The sequence below is a fragment of the Synchiropus splendidus genome, chromosome 16, assembly GCF_027744825.2.
Source record: "Synchiropus splendidus isolate RoL2022-P1 chromosome 16, RoL_Sspl_1.0, whole genome shotgun sequence".
NCBI classification, from domain to species: Eukaryota; Metazoa; Chordata; class Actinopteri; order Syngnathiformes; family Callionymidae; genus Synchiropus; species Synchiropus splendidus.
The window spans coordinates 12261106-12277653 of record NC_071349.1 but is presented as its reverse complement, the minus strand read 5'-3'; the positions used below and the strand labels follow the sequence as shown (position 1 = coordinate 12277653).

Below are 16548 nucleotides of genomic sequence, written 5' to 3'. Positions count from 1 at the left end.
AGTTTTCTCACAACACGCTGGTGTGATTTGCTAAACCTATTTGTGTTTACGCAAAGCAACAATTTAGCATTGTCATGCTAATAGCTATATACTGCCCACAAATACTGCCTTCATACTTGATGTTTTTATTACCATAGAATGTCGTAGCTCTGTCAGCATTGTTGTAGCAATATGCTGCCAGGATTAGCATTCACAGCAGTGAAAGTAGTAGCTACTGTTTTTCCGGTAAGACATAGAAGTATTTCAAATAGTTGTCATGATAGTAGTAACTGTTGTTGCAATAAGCGTAAATGAATGTATGTTATTAGCATTAGCATTAACGTAAGTAGGAAGTGCATCATTGACACAGGATATTGAAGCAGTAGTGATAAACGCAGTTGTAGTTTTAGTCTGAGTAGTGGACAAAAAGTAGTATTACGATAATGAAGTTGTACTAAAAAAAAGGGGTTGTGGTGTAATGATGTGTTACCTTGAAGGTTATCAAAGTCCAGGAAGAAGAAAATGGCGCCCACGAATGCATGCATGCCTTGGCCGGGTTTCATTTCTTGAAAAACATCTACATCCTGTTTACGTTTGGGGCAGCCATCTTGGATTGCGTACTCTAGGTGATGATTCTTCCAGGTTCTGACTGAGAAATCCTACATCGGGTGACATCACCAGGGGGCGTAGCTCGGACAAATGGACTGCACCCTAAGTATTGACCACTCCTAAAAGTACTGCCACTAGTTGTGGTTGGCAAGTGACAGTACTTCCTCAATGTTACGGAAGTGGCCTTGAGATTGGAACGGTTCTTCACCTCCTCCTTCTAGGAGGGTGAAAGAAACAGCAACAGGCACTTAAAGAGTTTTCAGCGTTATTTTTCTGCGTGGAAAAGCGTTGACAGGAAGTCATCGACGGGCTGAGGAGGTGGCCAACATTTGTGTCAGCGCTGTCAGCGTCCTCAAACCTGCACGCTGTAATTTCCCGCCATTAAGAGGAGCGACAGGCGAGGAGGCAGCGCGGTTCTGAAGCAGAGCCGTCACGCAGCTACGTTGCCGCTGGAAACTTTTAAAAACATAACAACCACTTGTGCTGTTTAAAGTCATCATGAAGTCAATCACGGCACAATCTGTGTCAGCTAGCGCGCGGCGGCACGAGCAGCTGAGTGTGTTTTGATGTCATATTAATGCTCATAAATGTGCGGTGGCTGCATCAAAAGAAGAAAACTCCACAAATGATCCAGGTTTGATTCAGATGTGACATCTTTCATACCTTATTTTCTTAATTGTCAAAGGTTTCATTTTCTCATGTCTTGTTTTCATCTTTTCTTCATGTTTTTGACCTTTTTTTTCGTACTGTAGTATTGCGTTCCTTGTGATCAACGTCTTCCGTACTGTTTACTTTGGTTGATTCACTTCATATTTCTAATATAAATGAACAGCAATCCTGAAACAGAGGTTGGATGCTAACTGTTAGCATGGCTACCTGCATCAGGAACAGACTGGGTCATGTGACAGTTTTATTACTGAGGTCCAAACAGATATCTTTATTTTCTCTACAGCTATAAATGTGATGAGTCATCGCGGATCACGGTCCTGAGTGAAAACATCTTGCTGGCAGAAGTTGTGACTTCATGTCCAGCTCGGGTCTAAACGGGTCCAAATGACCTGTGACACCTTGTTATCCTCGCACTCGTCAGCGCCCCCGAGTCGTATTATTAGCGCACACTCACACACTCACACACACGCACACACTTCGATATCATCTTACCCCGGATTGGGTTGTTCATCACGGTGTCTCTGAAAATAAGACTCGAGGAGTCTCGGCCGACTTGTCTGCACAGAGCCTCATTAGCGACGTTGATGGATGAGCCGCCGCCGTCGCCAGGACGGAGGAGAGGACGCCATTATTGGTGTTTATGAACTGACACTTAATTACAGGTGAGCGCCGTGACACTAGCCAGCGACGGCTACTACACTGATGCTGAAAGGAAGAGAGGAACATAGGGCTTGGATTTATACCTTTAGACAAGCTTTTTGTTTATTTGTTTGCTTATTGTTGCTCTGGTGTTCAGGAACAGGCTTTGATAAGGGGTCAAAGTTCAACATTCCGACTGGAGAAGCGGGACAAGAAACTTACAGGGGAGCCTAAATGCCGCCAGCTAAGATAGGAACATGCTGCAAAACAGGAAGTAAGCAACAAAATAAAAGCCTGGAACATCGCCAGGCTTCAGCTGTCCAGGGCCACCTCAGGCCCTTTCAATGAAACTTTCACTAGAGATGGACGCAAGCTTTTAAGAATGGCTGTTTGTTTTGAAATAAGCGTCTATTTTCAGGAATTTTAGACCAGAAAGTTTGATCGGATTTTTTCCTCTTCCCGTCACTGGGACGTTGTCCTGTGTCAGATTTACAGCGGGATTTGACTCCGAGTGTAAGGGAAGGTCACCGGAGCTCAGATTCCGAAAAAAGCTTCAGCCAAGAGTGCAGACGGATAAAACATGTTTCTGACAGCGACACACTCGGAGTGATGACACGGCTCCCAAACAATCTGGATATTGGCTTTCCTGTCGTAAACAAACCCGACCACTCTCTGTGGGTGCCTGTGTGTGTGTGTGTGTGTCCGGATATGAAGCAGAAGGACGAGCAATAATCTGATGTCGTGTCTCAATTCACATATTGTCCATTAGAGCGTCGCAGTCGTCAGGAAGATTTACGCTGCAGCATGATTTACTTAAATTCAGCAAGGTCGTGTGAAGGTCCTTTGTTTGTTTATTTATTTATTTCTAGTGGGCGGTTTGTTTTGAAATGCTGCGACAATACATCTCAGTTTCTCCTTGTGTTTTTCAGCACTTTTGTTTTGTCTGTCTGTCTTTTCCATCCACATTGGGGGAGCAAAAGGGGATGAATCGAGGCTCAACAACTCAAGAACCTGGATCTTCCAACAGCACTTGAATGCAGCAGCTACCAAGTTCATCACGCACCAACAAGAACAAGCTTCAAATGCAGGACAGCAGCATTAGCAAGTGAGCTACTTGGAGGAGGTCCGCGCTGTATTAGTGCTTTTCTACTTTTCTGACGGTTCATTCTTGAATGAGTTTTATTTCATGCATATTTTACATTTATGTATGTCTTTTAGAAGTTTATTATTATTATCATTTAGATGTTTTAGGTTTTTGCACTACTTTTTTATGACATATTTTATTAGAAGAGCATGATCATATAATACATACAATATTTTTTTAGTTATATCAACAAAAACAAAATTTCTAACCCCATTCCTTGCTCCTTTCTGTCTTCAACAGACATCCTTCAAAATGTGTGAGTCACGTGTTAAGCAACAACAAAACACACACAGAGGCAAACCAAACAAAGTAAACAACAGCAAGCAAAAATAAATAAAAAATGAAAAATATATGTGCAGTAAACATATATGTTGACCCTTAATTTGAATGATCTTGGATCATCAATCTCAATGAACTTGTAAATCTGTGTTATTAGAAGACTCTTTTGTCCAAAGTACTCTGCTATTAGAACTAGTACATGCAGTTAAAGTGTTCCAGTTCCAGCGCTGCACTGAGGTCCAGGTTCTGTGGGACCAGCGGGACCACTAATGAGTCCTGGTGAGGAGGTTTATGTAGAGGAGACGGAGGGATGAGACGAGGGAGAAGAGGAAGCATGTGAAGCAGACAGACAGGTGAGGCTGCCGCAGACACACAGGAAGTCGACAGGTGCTTCATCATCTGCTCAGGCGTCGCCGTAAACAGTCGCCGGGCTTCTCCTGGGAGTGACCCGTTTCACCAGCAGCTCCGGTATGAATCTCTGCCACTAAATTAGACACAATCTTGAGAGCCCGGAGGGAGCCGGTCCTGGGAGGGTCCGGCCGGCTGAGTCTCTCCAGATGGCCGCTCTTCATCCAGCCAGTGTTTTCTCCTGCGTCACCTGGGCGCCTGGATCAAACAGAGCCTCCGCAGATTATTGTTTCTACATTATTCATTTTTCTAGCTGCTGAGGTGCTGACACGCTGAGACCACATCACACCTCTGTGTTGTTCTTCCACTCTCCTGCCACCGGGGGAAGAACATTTGCCGTCGTCTTCCCGCCACGTGTGACAACCGACAAAGAAACTAGATAACAATAAAAAATGCCAGTAAACTACTGCATATACTGTAGTCGTCGGATGTAAAACTACAGTGCAGTCAACTCAAGTGTACTCGGAGGTCAACAGTACCTTCAGCTTCACTTAAATAAACTACATCCTGCTCCACTATAAGTTACACAAGCGTACAAAACGTAACAAACCAGAGACACTTCACTTCGGTGACCAACTTTATTTGTGTTGATGCAAAGATTGCTGTCAGGTCGTCACGGAAACACAAGAGGTGTGGGTCGTAACAGGATGCTAATCTCTTAAACACTTCAACAGTATTTGCTAAACACACACACAGACACGCAACCTGTTTGTCCTAATGCCACTTCACTTAGTCATGTTTGAAAGGTCAAGGGTCAGAGGATGGAAAAGTAGGTCAGAGTGAGCAAGTGAAGGTAAATGGTAAAAGAATAATTGAAGATTTGGAGCTGGTTCAGTCGGTGTTGTAGGGTTCAAATCCCAGAGAGGCAAGGCAGTAGTAGGGACTGTGCTTTTAAACAGCGACAGACGCGTGGTGGTATTAATATCTCCAGATTGTTTACTCAAAAAAGTGGAACACGGAGCGGCTGTGATGCTCTTGCTCACGCACTTCCTCCTGAGTCCCACAGGTCTGTTTACGTTCCTCATAAAAGACTTTACAGAGTGGAGCGAGTCCTGCAGTGAAGCAGGCGACTGCAACTGATGGTTTCAGAAGTGATGGAAATGAAAATAATCATAATCAGTTTTTTCTCAGATGCAATAATCCCATGTGACTGGAATAATCCAGAGCATTGCCTCAGTAATCCCTGCGAACGCTAACAAGCTAATACCTGGTGTGAAAGTGAAGGAGTGTGCATGTGGGCGCACTAGCGTAAAAGTAAAAAAAGTTATAGTTCAGTCAAGTCTTCCTACTGAGCTCCAGATCAGGATGGTGTTCCCATGCCAGAGTGGGAACCTATCTGCCTTGAAACTTCAACATTTGTGAAAAAAAAAAATTACAAAGGACTTTCAAAATGAAAACAAATATCTTGACCCAGAAAAATAAATATGAAGATGTTTTATTAAATACTCATGAATCGGATATTAAGAAAAACTACACAGAAAAATGTAAACAGAAAAAAAATATTTTTAAAAATCTGCTTAAAAGAGTAACACAAACCTAACTGAAAAAGAAGCAAAGTTTTGTTGACAAAAATGTCAATGTTAGCAGTCTTTAAGATAAATGAATACATACAAAAATACTAGAAAATATTTTTTTAAAAGGAGGTTTAAATAAGGTAGAAAAGGAAAATCTAAGTCATAAAAACATATGTATTTTTAAGTGGTCGTAAATTGACAACACAAAATAAATAATAAATATATGAAAATAGATAAATAAGAGAGAAGAAAGTTAAAGAGCCTTTAGATTTACAATTTAAATTTCATTGCATTTTTTTCTGAACACTCAAAAAAAGGTGGGACAAAAAGATAAAACTGAAGTGGGGAGTCTAACCCAGTGATGGAGGAGTGTTTCTAGTTACGATTCAGCTGAGTCCAAAACTGCTCAAGCCGACACCAGGTGGAAGATGAGGGGTTCTTGTCCAAACAATCCCGCTCAGATTTTGGCACCATTACACTCACGCCCTCCTTCACAGGTCCGATAACATTCTCCCGCAGTTTCGGCTCTCGGCTCTGACCAAACACGGCTTGTTGACACGGTCCCGGGCACAATGGCTGCCAACGCCAGGGTTCCTGTTTTTGTTGACTCTGCTGGGGCCCGGCTTTCAGGCCCGCTGCCGCCGAGGACTCATAATTGGAGCGTTGTGTCATGCAACACGACAAATCAACCCTTGAAATGTTTGAGCATGATAAGAGAGAGAAAGGAGGGAGGGGAAGAGGAGAGCACAGAGGAAGTCAGGTGGAGAGAAGTTGAGGGAAATGAAGAAGGTATAGACCACTAGGGGACAGTAGTAAGTCACGGACGACAGGAGCTGCTGCTGCTGCTGCTGCTGCTGCTGCTGTGTGTGTAGGTGTGTGTGTGTGTGGCACAAGTGTGAACAAAAGACTTTTCTTTGTTGCTCTCTGAGATAATAAAAGAATTCAGAAATAGCTCCTCGACTGCTCGGCAGAGGATCTTGACGAGCGCCGGTCCACGACGCTCACAAGCGGCTCCACATTTACGTAGCGAGGAGGAAGAGGAGGAAGAGGAGGAGGAGGAGGAAGAGGGCCCACTTTCTCCAAACACGCTTCATAAAGAAAAGAACATGTTTGCTTTGACGATGAGACGAGGACTGGAACTGCACACTTGTCGCTCAGTCACACACACAAAAAAAAACGCTTAAATTCACTCTTAAATTATTGGCATTATCAATGTGTGTGTGTTTTAACTAAACAAATCTAAATTAAATGTGCTTCACTAGCTGTAATTTGTCATAATATTCTTCATCAGTAACAGCAAGAAATATTACGTGTAATTTCATTCTTTGATAAAAAAAAATGTATTTTTCAATTTGTTTGAATTAGAATTACTAAACACTGCAATTCATTTTTGTTTCTGTTTCTGGGTTCTGCATTTCTTTATTCACAACAGTCGCACATTATAAATCGCTCTGGTCGTATTTGAAATTCAAATATTCCAAATATGCAAAGAAATAAATTTGAAAATGTCAGCGTGTGAGTTAATTTTATTACAAATGTGACCACACACCAGTGCTTTAATTTGACCTTCTGAGGCTGATGTGAACATATTTTAAAGTCATTTGGGCTGTGGTGAGAGTCTGCAGTCGTAATTGATGTTGTGTACTGTTGTGTTTATGTGCTGAAATGTGATTTAGCAGAGGATGACTGTCGACGGCGCTTTAATAAAGACGTTGTGAGGTTTAATAATAATATATCTTCACTCTTCAGCATTATTATCCTGTGATCTGTTAAATGTGGAGCATCAATGTAGTTTGAATATTTGTCTTTGTGTTTGTTTCATCCCTCCATCAACGACAAATAAATCCCCTTCAGGTTTCACTGTTTTAGGGCTCAAAAGTGTTGCAGATTCCAGGTTGATTTACATCAACTGGAATTAAAACCAGGACACAACACAGTTCTAAATGACGGCGGTGTGTTTGTCAACACATCCACACCCACTCTGACACAACCTGTGTGTTCCTCATGGTAGCACACACACACACACACAGCAATTAAAAGCAGAACAATAACAGTATCGAGGATGACAGCGGCGACTCTGGAGTAGTTATGCCCTTCGTTAGTTCCACAATGTTCCTCATGAATTAGTTAAGTGTGATAATTGCACTTTTATTACACCCGAGGCCACGCAGGAGGGAAACACGTGAACCCTGGAATCAAGTGGAATGCAGGAAACAGAAATTAGATCAGAGTGAGACATAAATACAGCTACAAGATCAGACCATTTCTAAAAATAAATCTTGGTTTATTTATATCATTTTTTTAAATCCGTACTTCAGAAACATGATGCCTTTATGTAATAAATCAACACAATTACAACTATGCTGTTGAATCTGTAATAAACATTTTATTACACTTTTAATATAATTTTAATATACCTCTTAAGAGAAATATTGAAAAATGTGAAATTTAATTCATTTAAAAATAAATTCTTAATAAATTAAGGAGATAAAATTCAATTTACAAAATGGCAAGACTGCAGTCACATGACCTACTTTCTAAAATGCATGAACTTGCACCTCATCAATCGTAAAAAAAAAAAAAAAAGAAATTGATAATACAAAGAAAAAATTTTTAAACAATTTTGGTGTGAATCCACTTTTTAAAAAAAAAGCAAACCTTCAAAAAACATTTTAGTACTTTAACATAAAATATTTCAACTGATTTTTATAAAATGTTTAAAAGTCAAATGATTTTAAATGAATTTTAATCAAAGATTAAAATAATATGTAATAAGTTCAAGTAGAATTGGTTTGCTTAGCTCAAACTGTGGTTTAATGAAAAAATAAATAATAAAATAATGATGATCGACCACAGTCGTAATTTAAATGTATTAATATTTAGCACTCAAAGAAGTGACAAGATGAAAGAGTCACATGACTTTTTGTGAGAAACCAAAAAGTAAATGGAAAAGTAGTTCATAATTTCTGAGTTTAAAATGATGACAAAGGTTATTTGCTAAATGAATTAGCATTTGTGGATTAGCGAAGCGCGTCTCCGCAGCCGCGCGGGCAGATCTGCTGTCGCGACAGCAGCCAAACATGGAAACATCCGGCAGCTTCTTCTTTGTCTTCACACTTTCTCTTCGGTGTTTCTGATCTGAGGCGCGTTTCATTACGACTGGCTGACGTGTGAGTGACAGTGACGGCGCGTCGCCGTTGCAGCCATGTGCCGAGGTTCCCTCTCGCCTCCATGCCGACAATAATAACGCCTCAGTGTTTGTGTTATTGTTGCCGAGTGTGTGACGTTAGCTCCCCTCTCTCTCTCTCACACACACACACACACACACTGCAGCGTTATTGACCTTTATCTCGGCACTTTCCTGACAGACGTCGGTACTTATTGACAACACAAACACACGGGACGACACGTAACCTTTCATTTACGACTCTCCCTCACGTCTCCGCCGTTGCAATTTGTTTAAATGAGACGCCGTCGCCGCCGTTTGTCTCTCGCTGCCGAAATTTCTGGAGATAATATCGTTAGAGTCGTTTGGATTCGCTGTGCAGACGCAGACTTGCAGATATTTCAGTTTTTCAATATGGACTTGACAGGATGACGATGACATGCTGTCTGTTTGTCGAGGCTCCAGATCCCGTCGGCAAAATATCTGTCAGGAAGTCGGAATACTGATTTCGGAGCTGTTCATGTTGGTTTTTCTAATTTCTTCTAAAGTTTCTTCTTTGGCCTCCCGGGTCTTGAGTGTATGTAACTTAGCTGGTTGGTGGACTAGGAACTCCACTCTACTGCCTGTCTCTCTATCTAGTCCAGGGTTGTCCTAGTCGGTCTCGGCCTTGCGGTGAGGAGAACTTCCAGCGCTCTCAGATTCAACGCCTTGTTCAGAAGGCTGAATTTACAAAGGGCGAGGGACTTTGTGATAGACTGGCCTCCAACTCCAACATTAAAAACAGAAGCCTCTATTCATGATTTGACTGCGAAAAAAACGTGGTGCTTAGTGAAACTTGTCGACGACCCAGTTGGGTTTGGGACCTCACATAACGTCATTGTGGTTTGGGAAGTGCAATGGTCCGAATAACGTTCCAAGCCGGAGCTTCCTCAGATGATCTCGGTTGTCTTCAGTGTGACTGTTGGGTCGTCGACGCTCACGTTACGGAGCTTTTTTAGGTCAATGGTTATGTTTTGGCTTCTGAAAAATCTCTACGAGACAAAGACCAGCTGACGTGGGGATCATAACAGAAAGACACCTCAGTGAAGAACAGGTGAACATCAATAATAATGCTCAAACAAACCGTCCTGCAGAAGAAGAAACTTGATTATGTGAAAAGACAATCGGTGATAAAGTGAATAATTTACTGCGTCTCGACGCGCCGTTGAATAACAAAGCTCATAAAACCCGCTAATGATTCCCAGCCAGAATTTATTGTGTTTTTCCGTCTGTGTCCTCGTGCGTTTGCGGCGTGAAGAATGGCGACATAAAACACCAGCGCGTCCCCGCCAGCGCTCGCGTCTGCTGGTTCTCAGCACCGGATCAGAACCACACAGACCAACGTGGGACCAAACGAATGATGATGATGCCTGCATGATGTGAAGAATATTTTGTCTGTTAATACACATCATTTTTTAAATCCCTGACGCATAAAATGTAATAGCAATGAAATGAAAACACTCAGTATTTGCATTTTTCCAATAGGATTTCAGTAATAGCATGTTAGAATTAGCAAGTGACTGTAAGCTTGGCTGTTTTCAGTCGGTTATTTCAGTAGAAAACAATTATTTTTATCATTCAAAATAGCAGAATCCGGATAGTTACAGCAACTATTTCAATTTTTATTTTGATATATTGAGTTCAACACTGGCAGCAAACAGTATCTTTTGAGTCCACTCAGGAAGCAGTGTATTATTTACCTATTTGTAAAACCCGATCTTCGTATTTTGGTTCGCTAAAATTAGTGAACCCAAAATACGAAGTTGATACGGCCGGAGAGGAGCAGAGGGAGGGGAGAAAAGGGACCGGATAATGAGGAGAAAATGACCCCCTCCCCAAGCTCTCTCTGCTCCTCCTCCTCCTGTTATTGGGTTAGACTTGATTGACAGGGCGTTAACAGTCGCCGAAATCGAGCGCGATGGAGGCAGCGAGGGCCGAGCGGCAGCATGTGCAGCCACCTCGGACATGCAAATGGCAGCCGGTCAGCCTGTCCAGGATGATTAATGACTCGGCCCGCAGCCTTTGTCTCTCTCGCCTCTCAGCCAACACAATCCCCCAACGTTCTCTTTTGTTGTTCCTGAGTCGACGAATCTTTGAGTCATTAAAGCCTGACGTTGAGCCTTTTTATGCTAGAAAACATGATCAAAACCCCACTTGAAAATCTAGCTGGAGCTGAATCTGAACTGATCTGAAGGTAAACTAAACATTATATCATGAATATTCCATGTCATTCTGAGTTAAAGAATCAGCTGTAAAATCCTGGGCATATAATAAAATTAGTCATGCACCAAACAGATGTAACATTTTCACGATCTGTCTAGAGTTGTGCAGCTCCAACTTTGTTGTTTCTTTGCGTATAATTTTTAAGTCATGTTTAACCAAAGGGCCAGGAGCCGATGCATCCCGTCTTCGTGCCTTAATATTCAGGTTTTTGCACAAGTTACTCATGAAATTACTGAAACATTTTGATTTATCGTAAAACTTAACCAATGTCATGTCATGTCTTTGGCCAAGTGGAAACATCGTAACACGCATGTGTGCACGTGTGCGCTAGCGCTTTCATCACACCTTCATTAAAAATAAAACCAGAAAACAAAGGTGAAACTCATGATGATCTTTTAGTTTCAGGCTCCAAAGATAGCTGAGATATCAAGAGCATTTTGAATGCTAGCTAATACAAGCTCCTAGCATGGCGGCTACTTCAAAGAAACTTCGTAAAATACAACACGGCTGCGATGCAATCCACGCTGAATTATGGCTAATATTTCCGGCTGCGCGGGAGCACACACTTTACTGGCAAAATGGAGACACTTTTAAGAAAAGGTTTGAGCTGAGGTCAGAATTAAGAAGAGCCATGGTCATGGTCCTGTTGCCTTATTGAATGCAGCCTTTGTCGTCATATTTCAACGTCCATGTTTTAGTACTCTCACGTCCTATGAATCCAACTGAACCGGAGCGCTAACTTGAACGGGTTTGTTGGTTTTATCCCTTGCTGTGGAGCGGGCTCTGCTCTGCTAGCAGGCCTCTTACATTAGCGATGGCCGACAATTAAACGGTCCAGGGACAGTCGGCGAAACGGTAGAAGCACGTTGGCCGGCGAACACGTGCATCCGGCCTGGCTCCATGTAAAATATGGATGTGGGATTTGGAGGGGCCGTGAATCTGATACTGTGCTAATACTACAGGCATTTCCTGGTTTTGGCTGCGCTCCTGTACAAAAATGTGATTCCAGACTCCCTGAAGATTCCAGAGTCAATCTGCGGCGGTGGAAACAGGTCAGGACAGTAACACTTGTCTGCTGAGTGACATCAGAGCCACTCGTTTGCTGCCGCTGAGTGATTATGAAAGGAAATGACCTCACACACGCCTCGTCTCCCTGCGCCGGGGAAGAAAATGTAAATGTTTTCTGGCTATTACGCTTCATAAGTGCCATTAGCGGGACGGTGCTTTGCACTACAATGATGCGCCGAGAGCGCTGGAGCAGAGATCAGCGCGGCGTCTGTGGAAATCACAGGGAAGACTCCTTTTGTAAATCCGTCTCCCACTGTGAGTCTTCACAGCCGGTTGACGGCACAGTGAGCAACACGGCCCTGTTTACATGTGGAATGCTCCAAAAATGCTCATCGCTCCTGCGGCTAGTCTGGTTGGACCAACACAAGCCTGAGTGTTGCCTGGTGCTGCCTCAGCTACTCAGCCTCTGTTATATCATCTTTAAGGTATATAGTGTTGATAGAAACATTACAACTGTACCCTGATTTTAGAAAAAAATATTTCAGTTGATATTTTGTGTCTATATATATATATATATACATATTTAATTTATTAAGTAATTTATTCATTTAATAAAAATATTTAATATATTGTATTACTTAAAAAAAAAAAACAACACTTTTTATATGATAAAATATTTGTATTTTTCCTGTATGAGGGGCGTTCCAAGCAAACTTGACATCAAAGCACAAATGGAACGCACCATCAGAGGATGTTGAGACATGAAACTCCTCCAGATCCTGCAGTCTGTGGACATCCAACCCCGGCCTATGAAGTTTATCTCTATAGCATCAGACTCCCCTGATCCTTTAATACCTATGACACACACAGACCCCCCCGATCTTTCTGGTACCTCAACAAGTAAACCGTTGCTCCTGACCTCGGCCCTTTGTAGCAATCAGACCAGACTTCCTCAGAGGTCAAGATCTTATCTGGACTCTAGCAGCACAGCCTCTCTTTTGTAGGCGGTGCGGAGCGGTGAACCTTTTCAGACCCTGGATGAGCACGCGGCAGAAACCTCAGCTCATCTCTCTCATCATACGACACTGGGCTGCAACAATGAGCTCTATTTTGTGATGCGGCGCAGGTCACACCGAGTCTTTCTGCCGGCCAGAGCTTTGTTCCCTCACAAAGGGAGGAACCAGCCACGTTCTTGTCCAGATAACAGCGTCTGATGGCTTCATTCAAGTCTGAGAGGAAAAACAGGAGAAGAAAAGTCATGTTTGATCCAATTCAGACGACAGGAGCTATTTTTATACCGTCTACGACTAAAGCTAGTTCTGTTACCAGCCACCACTAAACTAAACTTTTGTTCGCAAGTAGGGCTACCACAGTTACTGCCACTATTAGTACTTCTACAACTATTGTACTACAACTCAGAAGGACCTGCAACAAAGCAGCATTAGTTCAACCACTCTCCTACACAACCAGTACTTTACCACCACCACCTGTACAACCTATTCTAACACCAGACAGTCTCCTATCTACTGTAACAACCACCACCACTAGTACCTCGACTAGCATCCATATCTACTGTACACACCAGCGCTACCATCTCCTGCTACTACTGAGTCACTATCTTATTTAGCAACACCTCAGTTACTTCATTATAATAACTCCATGACTACTCTCACTGCCGCTTCTATGATATGAGCTGCAGCCATGGTACGAATATAAATGACTCCTCCTTTGCTGCTACTGCAATATATCTGATATTTTAGGATCATTAGTGCGGCGATGACAGAGAACTTCACACTCCCTCAGGTGTGTCCCGCTAAAATATTGAAAATTATATCATTTATTAAAAAAAAAAAAAAAATTCTCCCCCTGTGATGTCAGGCCCTGTTTCTGAGATATAAGACTAAATCCATTAGCTCAGACCTAATCACTGTTCTGAGAGTAATTAGGCAATAACGACATTGTAAAATATTATTGATCTTCAGGGAGACGTTTGTCAGATTATCCCACACGTGTTCCAACTGTAGGGAAACATTTATCCATTAAATCCAACATGCATGAACACATTTGTGGAGTTTTATCTTCCGTGCTGTTCTGCCGCAAATCATTCATGCGCTCATTTACATAGCGCTGCCTGGGGGGCGAGGAGAAGCCTCGCAGGTGAGGTGAGAGGTGTCGATCATGCCGAGGCAGATATTACAGCAGGATCTGGGAAATGACTGCAGAAGTCCCAGACCAATATTCTCGCTCTATTCAGCCTCTACTCCAGCATGACAGGGTGAGAGGAGAATGTTACGTGTGAATCACCATCGCCTTTTTGGATTTTATACATTGGGACTTCAGGAATTCTTATGTACCAGACAGGTAAACTACATAATGACATAAAATAGCCAGCCATATTTCTCAGTCATGTATTGAATATTTTGTATTTAACCTCAGAAATTAGAGATATTTTGAAACTGCAAACAATAACAATATTTTTATTTTGGTGGGATCCGTCTTGATAAAATACCATTAATAACAGTCATATGACACTTATTTAAATGGTACCATTTAAATAAGCGTCATATAATACTGTTATTAATAAGTAATAAATAATTAAATTGAAGTGTTTAATAAAACTGGGGCTGGATAAAATAATTTATTTAAACTGTTTTAGATTTAGGTGGAATAAAGATTTTGAGCGAAGGAAAGAATAAAAACACAGGAATAAAGTACCTTAAAATGTTGAATTAAATCACAAGCACTCGAAAATCTAGTATAATTTCAGAAACGTGTGGTATATTGAAAAATATAATCCAATGGTTCATAAAATGAAATAATTCATTTTTGACTAAAAATGTCGTGTACAGAAAATGGAGATGAATGCAATGCACATACAAATTTGCATTAACATTGTAAAATTGTTTACATTTTAATTCTTTTTGTTTTATTTCTTTAATTCCATTCATGCGCTCAACGTTCCCAACATTCTTATTTATTTATTTATTTGTCTTTAGCACTTCATAGCAAACCAGTTACACATAATTCCACGTTAAATATATAACTGATAGACGACACCGTTTTGATAAGACACCGTTACACCGGATATTTTTAAGGGACGTGAATCGGAGTGGAGCAGCAGACTCAAGCGCTGCCGTTCTGCCGGACACGAGCCAATAAAGCGCAAGTATACTCAGCGCCTTTATTGTCTGGGCCAATCGTCAGGCGCTTTACAGTGACGTGTCTTTAATTTGGAAGCGGGAAGCGGCTAATCAGGAAGTAAACACGGCAGAGAGATTCGATGGTAAACAAACGCCTTTTAAAGTCTGTTTTTAAAATTTGAACTGTGTTTTAACGGCGATAAACCGCACTATGAGACTACAGACGCGCAAAAGCGGAGCTGTCATGTTTTATGCTCGTGTAGTTTTCATTGAAACAGAAACACAGCTGATTTCAGTCATTTGATTTGAATCTATCTGTGTGTGAGGCTGTAAAATATTGTGTCTGTTGCGGGCTACAGCTGTGCAGATAAAAGATAAAACTAGATAAAGACAACGGGGCGCGTATTTAGGTATCATGTGCCTGTGCTTCGTTCTGTTGCTTTACGTTTGTAAATGAAAACTAAAACAGTTTCTGTAAATCGCGTTCTACTGTGGTGGTTGCCTTTGTTCACTCCGTGCTTTGTGTGTTTGTATGTATGTGTGTGTTCTTTGTGAAAACTGCTGTACTATTTTGAGTCATGACCGACGTTCTGGTGAAATATAGGTGCATTCATCGGTGTTGTTATTATTATATGTATATTACAGAATGAATTCATGATCTAATAAGAACATCAATAACGTATAAAGATAACAACTTTCTTTACCTGTTTGACTTGTTTTTTTAAACCAAGGATGTAAAAGGCAGGAGGATATGTGTGTTAAGATTAACCTTTTTATTTATTGTCCCGAGGCTGTGTGCATCTTTAATGTGAAGTATATTTAGTTACAGGCATTCTGTCCTCTGCTTGCAAATTAATTATATGTTATAAAACTTGTTTTGTGATAATTTCACTTACCTATGATTCTCTTTCGACTGAGTGATGCACCCCACATTTCCTAACAGACAGTGTGTTCGGAAATAGGATAATATAAGGAATGTCCTACTCACCTTTTTCATTCAAAAAGTGACATCAGAGAAATGGTTTCTTGTTCATTGTTGATTATTTTAAAATATGTATCAGCAATAAAGATACCATATTCTCTCATAATCCTTTTAATTGTTGTTGTTGCTGGATATTATGATGAATCCAAAAACAGTGGGTGTTTTTTGGTCATACTTCATTAGAGCTTTTTCAGGTCAACATGAAGACTTCTTGGGATTCTTCAGTCTGACTTTAGGTGGTGAGAAGTTGGGACTTAATCCCTGTAGTTAAGGTTTCAATGAATAAAAGAATGAATGATGATGAATGAAAGTTAAAAAAGACAACTTATGTTAAGAAAAATGCAATGCACTTTCTCTCATACGTCTTGCTCATCTGTTTTTACAGGAGCAAGCAGTGACAGAGAGAACAATGAGACTCTCGCGAGCTGAATATAAAGAAATAGTCAGATGGACAGAACAGCTAAAACCAACCCGGCAGTGCATGAAGATGTTGAAGGAGAGATTCCCAAAGTAAGTCCCTGCAGATGCTTATGTGTATCCCAAATTGTGCAGTGGGTTTCTGCTGATCTAGCACATCAAGATGATGTGCATTGTTAATCCTGCATGAAGGTAAATCCAATGATTACATCATGTGTCTCTCTCTAATCCCCATCAGCAATATTAATTACGCCTCTGTCTCTTGCTTTATCTTCCATTACTAAACATTTATAATCCAGTTTGATTTGCTTATTATGGTCATTAATTAATCC

The 16548-nt window shown here is 41.2% G+C and overlaps 1 protein-coding gene across 2 annotated transcripts in view; it reads left to right on the top strand.

Annotated features, from left to right (window-relative positions):
* The first annotated feature begins 14915 nt into the window (after positions 1–14915).
* Positions 14916–16548, top strand: part of cdin1 (CDAN1 interacting nuclease 1) — a 55649-nt gene continuing 54016 nt past the window's right edge. For both annotated transcript variants that reach the window (XM_053845717.1, XM_053845718.1), the window contains exons 1-2: positions 14916–14960; positions 16185–16309. In XM_053845717.1, coding sequence (XP_053701692.1) covers positions 14958–14960; positions 16185–16309 — 128 coding nt within the window. In that variant the 5' untranslated portion in view covers positions 14916–14957. The remainder of the gene's footprint in view (positions 14961–16184; positions 16310–16548) is intronic.